At 40.3% G+C, this 8,112-nt stretch overlaps 1 protein-coding gene across 1 annotated transcript; it reads right to left on the bottom strand.

Moving 5' to 3' along the window:
* Nucleotides 1–1,386: 1,386 nt before the first annotated feature.
* Nucleotides 1,387–7,687, bottom strand: LOC308382736 (hydroperoxide isomerase ALOXE3; the record flags this gene model as incomplete). The annotated part of the gene is made up of 14 exons (XM_080860264.1): nucleotides 1,387–1,566; nucleotides 1,733–1,903; nucleotides 2,119–2,219; nucleotides 2,382–2,503; nucleotides 2,627–2,796; nucleotides 4,061–4,147; nucleotides 4,426–4,629; nucleotides 4,958–5,101; nucleotides 5,339–5,511; nucleotides 5,685–5,788; nucleotides 5,996–6,118; nucleotides 6,475–6,556; nucleotides 6,773–6,974; nucleotides 7,544–7,687. The coding sequence occupies 14 exons, from the start codon at nucleotides 7,685–7,687 to the stop codon at nucleotides 1,387–1,389; spliced, it is 2,007 nt and encodes a 668-aa protein (XP_080716390.1).
* Between the last annotated feature and the right edge of the window lie 425 nt (nucleotides 7,688–8,112).

Raw genomic sequence — 8,112 nt, 5'->3', positions numbered from 1 at the left:
TCTTACAACCAGACAGCTGTCTTGCGCGAGGTTATTATGATTATTAAAAAAAAACGTTGTTTACGAACATTCTTTTATGACGTTAGTATGCTGAAAGAACGTAGGTTACTTACGTAGCTAACTTACGTAGGCTAACGTACTGATGTTAGAAAGTTGGCTGACTGACGCCTCGCAAATCACATCAACCATTATTGCTGGTTACAATAATGGTGTTATCGGATAGTGCAGTGTCTATTTCTCGGTAACTTTTGAAAAATCTAAGCGCAAAAACGCTGAAAACATGTACATTTACATATAAAACACGACCGTCAGCGGAGTTGGTCCGCCATCTTTGTTTACACTTTTCAGTTGCCGGAGGGTCATGGCGCACAGGTTTGTGGGTAATAGACAGCATCAAGGCTACATCGATGGTTCCTTTAAAAAATGACCGTTATGTGACGTATTTTAAGGTATCGAAGACCCAGAAGAAAATAATTAAGCAAATTGAGACGGTCCTTCCTTCTGTTATTTAAGACAGGAAGGTAGTAAGACATCATTTTCTGTTTTATTCAGTTTTTCTGAATTATTATAGCAATAGCCATAACTGACACTATTACTGATGTCACTTTAAAGTTTGGGAGACATGACATGACTGTATCTACTTTTGCCTCGAACATCTCATTCACAGTATGCAATCACACCAATCACTCAATCTCAATGGACCATGCATAGTTGTACTGCATGAATGCAGTTTTATTTGAAAATATGCTCCCATCCAGCAAATCAAGCCACACCAAACAGTACCATGCGCACACGCATGCAAACACTCATTCACACGGAGTAATTTACCCAAGGCCTGGTTATGAGATTTAATAGGCTATACTTTTGTAGGCTATCAGCTTTTTATATTTTAAGACATCCAACATTTTTCAAGGACATTCTTTTTACAAGGGCATTCCTCAAAACATCTAAACACTACACTAAAGTTTCAAGGTGGCAGCATGTCTTTTCAGATACAAGACACAGACCAAATAAAATAAATGTTTCCAAAATGTCAAATATTTCTGCAAAGAAATCAGTGTTTTGTTCCTCTACTTTGTCATTACCAACAATGAACATAATAAACATAATTGTGATATAGTTCAATAATTCATAACATTATTGTATTACATTCTTTTAGATTCACAATTTATAATTGCTATTGTCATACCAGTCATTAACAGTTCCGTACTGATCCGAAGAGTGAAAAAGTTATGGAGAATACTATACTCATACTGCTAAGGACTGAAGAACAAAAGAAGGAGTTTATATCTCCACAACCTTTGGCACTCAAATTTCAATATTATTCACCCTTTAGCCAGGAAGGCTCTTCAAGGGTCTAAACTGAACGATGCTGTGGACTTTCTCTTATATGCCTGCGCTGTTTTCCATCTCTGTTGGACAGAGGTAGAAATACGGTACAGCAAGAGATTTGTTTCTCTCTCTGATCTGCTGAGTCAGAAGGGCCAACTCTGACTGCAGTTGTTTTATAATCCTCAGGGGGGCGTCCTCACAGAAGTGCTCATCAGGGAAACATCCGAGTGGAATCTGAGTCAGAGACACACATTTTTTTTAGGTTTTTTGCTTTACTTAATGTTGTGAAAAATAATTTCAGGTGTCCAGATGTTGAATGGCTGTCCGGGACATATGTATTTTTATATGATTTCTGGTAAGAACCGTAGATTACCTTAGTTAAGGAAGAATAGAAACTTACAAAGTCAGTTGATCTACTGCTGAGCAACCATCGGAAGACTGCACCATTGACAGAGGTACTGATGTCAGGCAGTGTCTCCAGGAGGGTCTGCTCAGTAGAGTGTCCCTTAGAGGTGGGGGCTGGCCTCTGCATTGAGTTGGGGGAGTTGGGGAGCCAGCCACCATAGTCAAACTATCAAAGAGAAAAGAAAGAATGTCAGCTAAAGTAATCAGGCCTATGCCTCTAAGGCTTAGGTTTTCATACTGCCCATTTATTTGTCTTGAGCTGAATGACATAAATTGTAATAAACACTTAATTTGTATATCTGCTCTGAGAGGAATTGTGGAATTAACCCAAGCCATATTTCCACAGTAGAGACCCCTGTTGCCATTTATTGTTTTGTTTACCTGTCCTCCGTTGACGGCAGAGTGCTGAGCTGACATGTTGAAGATCACCATGGTGATAAACTTGATAACTTCTTCAACCATACAGAAATTATCTGGAATTCCTGTGTAATAATAGACATAATCATTTCACCCATGGTGATAATAAACATGAAATGGGATTAGCTGAATGTTTAGTTTGTTTGTGATTTGTGCTTTAAAGCCAGCTGTGAAAGTAGACTCTGATGTCCTTAATTCCTACATGCATGTCACAATTTGATATGTACCTGTTCTTGCTTGTCCAAGAAACCCATGGATGAAGATGTCCTTAATCCAGTTTTGGAGCTCCAAATCCTGTTGGACCTGTAGGTCAGAGAGGTAGTATAGCTCCACCATGCTGCGCACGTACCTACACAGAGACAGTACACCATACACCATTGAACTCAATTCTAAAATGGAAAATAGTTTATGAGTAAAATAAGATTGGGTTGTGGGGTCGATAAAAAGTGGCAGTGGAGGAGTATAAAGGCACCTGTTGAGGATCTCCCAGAGTTTGAGGCCATCATCTCTGTAGTAGAAGTTGGGAATGGACTCCAGGCCTCGGGCACGGATGTCCTCCGGCAGGCAGAGGGAGTTGTAGGTCACCTCAGAGAACCACCTCTTCATGATATCAAACTGGCCCTGGCCTCCAAGGTTAGTGGCCTACGGGGGGAATAATACATATTCTAAACCATTGTAAGGCTTTCTGTTCCTGGGAACCTTTTAATTGGGCAAACAAAGAGAAACCTTTCCGGTGTTGACTGATGATAGTTTTTTATATTATAATGGACCTCTGTCTCCTGATGTTTGGCTGAAATGATTGACCATTTTTTTTCACTGGCTTTGCCATTTGTCTCTTGTTTTCCCCTCACTCTCTCGTGCCCCCTACCTTCTTCCCATCTCCTGGTCTCTTGGTGTTACACCTTATCCACATTTTAAGGGTGAAAAGTATTTGGTAAATAGAGGATGCCAGCACGTTAGTGTTTGGTATAATTTTAATGGCCTCAGTGCGAAGAGTACAGTTGTGCGAGGGTCTCAGTTGTAGAACAATAGGGTACATCTTTATATGGTTTCCAGAATCATGGGAAAATATTCGTCCTCAGTGACACACCCACCTGGGTTCACATGATGCAGCCCCAGGATCCTACATTCTGCCACTATGATAAGGAAATACCCCATAGTTCTTCTTCTTTAGTCACCAGATTTGTAAATAGTTTATCCTTGCAAATTCCCATTTGATTTGTAATTTAAAGGTACTGTGTGTAGTTTTTAGTATTGGCAATGTTTTAAGAGTTTAGCTATTAGTAGAAATGTTATATACTATTCATAATTATGTTTTTATAAGTGTAAAATTACATGTAAATACGAATCATTGTGTTTTTGTTTGTGTAGCAGATCTTGAGCAAACACGGTGTGAACAGTGCACGTTTGCTGTTACCTCCTGGCTCCTGGAGAAAATACCCTGCTCCTTAAATTCCCCTGCCTGACTGGTAAGCCTCAGTCCAGTTTCTGTGTTGTGTTCCTTTATCTGTTGTGTATGTGGTGTTCCTTGTCTGTCCCCTACTGTTATCTATTTGTGTGTTTGTATTTTGTATTGTTGTAACTAAATAAAACATATTTATTATTCATGGAAACGCGTCTTCAGCTTCCTCAGTTTACGGACCTGTCTGCCCCTAGGGGGCTAGTTTCATTCCACCTAAACTACTTCCCTTGGCAAAACTCCAAGAGTGGCGTAGTCGCGCAAGTGCTCTGGTTAGTTCTAGCTCCACTCTCCATATTGTTATGCCACATTAGCTTAGAATGGGCCCTACGTATCTACCACAAGATTGGTACCGTCTCTTTGGTCTCTCTCAATCGCTGGCCTCCCTTCACCATCAAACATGAGAAGTACTGAAAATAGACGTTACAGAAAGAGATGACGTGGTACCTTAGTGTATATGCCTTCAGGTCCAAAGAGTTTGACCCGACCTGTGGTGTTGATTTGTAGAGTGTATCGGGTGTGTGGGATCAGCAACTAAAGGGGTAAAATACATCCCTGCTTAAAGCGTCTCCATTCTCCAGAACGTGGGCAGTTTTCATATTTTTTGACAAATATACCGTTAAGCTATTGGTGTCCATGTCAACTTTTTTTCAACATTCAATTCAGTGTGCTTTGTCCATTTGCACCAAAAGACAGGCTGTCTACAGCTCTTTTCTGCATATCTATCATGAGGGTTCAGAAAAATGGACCATTTACTTTTCCTTGGAAAACATTTATGTACCGAATATTGAGGTTTTAATGAGGGCACATACCTTGTACATGGGATGTGGCCTGGGCAGATTTCTCAGTGTGGAAACAATGAAAGCCTCGGACAGTCCATGTGTGCGCAAATAGTGAGAATTGGTCTGATGCTCATGGAAGTCTGCATTCCTCAGATACGTTTTGGCCAGCTGCCAGTCATACTCAGAGTCGTTGGGCAGGAAGACTGGGTTGTCCTGTGAAGGCTCCTGGATTAACTGGGGCAGGTATGGGCACAGTAAAGTTTGTGTTTAAAGACAGATAATGGCAGTGTTAGACTTTATGAGCCCCCTACCCTAGGGAGTGATCAACAACCCAGTTGAGGGACACTGATTATCTATTAGTATGTCCCTGCTTTCATGACTTTCATGGGTAACTTTCTTCACAACTTTTTTTACCAACTACCCTTTGGTGAAGAGAGACAGTGTATTTATGATGTGTTCAGATGTGTTTCATGTTTAGTTATGGCACTTTCATAGTATATAAATTGTTAAAAAAGATTTCAGGGCACGTTGTGGGTACCTGAATAACGATGGGCAGTAGTACCTGAATAGCGATGGGCAGCAGTTTGTCCTCTGGGTTCTTATAGAGCAAGCAGAGTGGAGCAGCAATGTACTGCTGCTTGCCATTGATGATTGGCGCAGGCAATCCTGCAATTCGCCTGAAGTCACACAGAAAAATGTTGCCTTTCTGTTGGACAGGAGAATTGCAAATAAAAACTGTTTAAAAAATAAAGCCTCTGGTTTGAAGGTGGGGAAAAAAACGTTTTTCATGTAATCTTTGAAAGAACAATGATGACAAATTGATCGTGTTTTTGTACATGATATTCACAATTTACAGAGACTCTCTTGGGCTAAGCTTCAGGTATATTTGCTCAGAATTAGATGTGAGGGGAGTGATATCATCATGTTCAGTACTCCATCTGACCTGCATCTCAGTGGCGAGGGAGCTCCCTCTCTCCAAGAAAGGTTTCACCATCTCATCCGTCACAGCGAATTTGCAAGGTAGTTGGTTGCAACGTTGGATGGACATTGGGTTGTAGCCATTCAGGAGCTGGTAGCCAAAAAATTCATCCTCCTTCCAGTGATCTTGTGTGTACTCTTCACAGCACAGAAGGAACAAAACATGGCAATTCATCATATAGCTATATAAGGACATTACTTCATTAATGAATGAACTGCTTTGGTAATAGGACATTACATTGCTTTCTGCACAGAAACGAAATCCTTTGAGAGCTTAAGATCCCATAGATGAGAAAATGATTTCCTGTCACCTGAAATGGGAGTCTTGTGGCGTCTGAACGCTTTTTTGATGTCCCCCAGCCTAGCCCACTGACTGGTGTCTTTTATTAGCCCCTTCAGACTGAGTGTAGCCAGACTGTAGAGATGTGGAAAAGGAAAGCATTGTTTCTATGTCATGTAAACAGTATTAAATGTAATTTAAATTCACTGCAGTGAGGACTAAGGATTTTAACTCAATTTCCACCATTTTAATCTTCAGTGGATGCAATAGGAAAGAGGCCTGAAAGCTAAAATAGCTTCAGTAAAAATAGCTCTCTTAAGCATATTGGAATTTCAGACGCACATTTCCGTTCTTGTGAAGAGAATCTCTGCACTTTTGGTGAAGGAGAATCTGATCTCAGCTGGAAGGTCAAGAGCATCCTCTGCATTAATAATGTCTGGGAGACCCTCCATAAATGGCTTCCATCTTGAACAGGAAGAAAAACACACACACAAACACACACGTACATACAGAGAAGATGCGCATACAAACACAAGAAGATAAACGTAAACATAATCCAAAGTATTTGAAGTGTTAGCAAACATCTCCTTTGCACTTTTTCTTGGTTCTGCATGATGCTTACCTTGAATAACGGGAGTTTCGTTCTACATGTACAATGACTCAAGATGAACACATAAAAAGGCTGCAAATGCAATTTACAGTGCAAATACAATTTAGGAATATTGCTGATGAAACCACGTTTAAGTCAACCAAAATGTGGCCTCTGCACCTGAGCACTGTTGTGTGTTAGAAGTCAAGTAAGGAGAGCTTCATAGACTCACTGGTAGGACTGCTTAAGCCTTTCCACTTCCTTCTTCCTGTGGCTGATTAGAAAAGGGTGGTCTTCCTCAAAGGCTTTTTTGGCTGGAGATAGATATAAAAAAAATGTGTGAGTGATTAGGATCTATTTGATCAAAAACCTGTAAAAGCATAGTGTTATAGTCATTTCAATATTGTATAATAACATTATAGCACTTTGGTGTAACATGTGGTGCAAGACAAACCCAGCCTAGCTTAGGAATTATGTATTGGTGGCATTGCTGCGTTCACTAGCCTAACTCTGTGCTTTGCACCACACACCTTTCCCAGATCTCAGCTCAATCTCCTCCCTATTAGACAGCCAACTGTAACATGGGAAATGGAATACATCATTTTCAGGTGTTGTCACATGAACTTTGGAGCAGAACCATTCATTCTCCCCAGGAAGATACTGCTCCTTCTCCAGTTTGACGAGGAGTAGGCTCCCGAGTGTGAAGGGGGTAGACACCGTAAAGGTCCAAGTCTGTTATGGGGGAAGAATCAGGTCAGATTTAAGAGGTAAATAACTTGAACATTACATTACTGATTTTAGAACAAGATCCTAACATTGCGTTTGATTCAATGGAATAGGAAGGCATGCATGATATGAATCTGTGTGAAATGTACTGAAATATTTTCTTCTATCTTAAGTTTTGAGATCAGCTAGTTAATCTATATATAGCATTAACTGATTAATTTGGTAAAAATATGTTCACACTACCAGTGTACTACTGTACTGCATTACTGCACGCTTCTTGTCTGCCTATGACCACCTGTCTAGTTTTACTGTAATTAAATTGTTTCTATGCCTATTCCTTGTCTACATGGACAGCAGTAGCATGACTCTTTGCCTAATCACAGCCGTGGCAGTAGCAGTAGCATCAAAAAGCAGATGTAGTTAATCATGCCCGAAACTTTGGCATTGTTATCACACTAAACGTCATATTCATACATCTTATAACTGATACATCTGACTGATATTTCAAGAACAATCTTCAATTGAAACTCAATGGGAAGAACAGCCTCCCAGTCCTTATCCTCATGTCGACTCACGGTTTCGCTGGTAAATCGCCCAAAGTTGTTCAGTTTGATTCTCTCACTCTCCCCCTCAGTGCCAATGAGGGTGATGAAGACATGGCCTGTTGTGCCTGCATAGATCATGGATCCTGTGGTAATTTCCGCACGGTAGGTTGCCATGATAAGTCTGTTAAATGCCATAATTGAGTGAATTGTTTATGGTTTACCATCCTTGAAATACAAAACTCACTTAGACAGATGGTGCAAGAATAAACCATCCCTCCTTTTTAAGTAAAAAATAAAAGCATTTGCCAATTCTGATAAAATAACATAAAAACATTTGAGATGTCATTTAAGTTATCATGCAAACTGCAAACTACATCTCTTAAAAGATCAAACCTCTGACTGGGTTGTTGCCTGAGTAGCCGATGCTGTCGCTGTAGATGTCAAGGCAAAGTGGAAGTGTTTGCTCACACAGGTTTAATCCCATCCCCTCCTTTCTATGAAGGGCATTTTATATTCTGTGATGAGCCCTATGCAATCACTTAGTCGAGTCAACAACCTATCCTGTTGTTACATTTGGGAAATGGATGTATTTTGTGCTG

Source organism: Sprattus sprattus, assembly GCF_963457725.1.
Source record: "Sprattus sprattus genome assembly, chromosome: 2".
Lineage (NCBI taxonomy): Eukaryota > Metazoa > Chordata > Actinopteri > Clupeiformes > Clupeidae > Sprattus > Sprattus sprattus.
The sequence above is the reverse complement of the archived record's forward strand: the minus strand, read 5'-3'. Positions and strand labels throughout refer to the sequence as shown.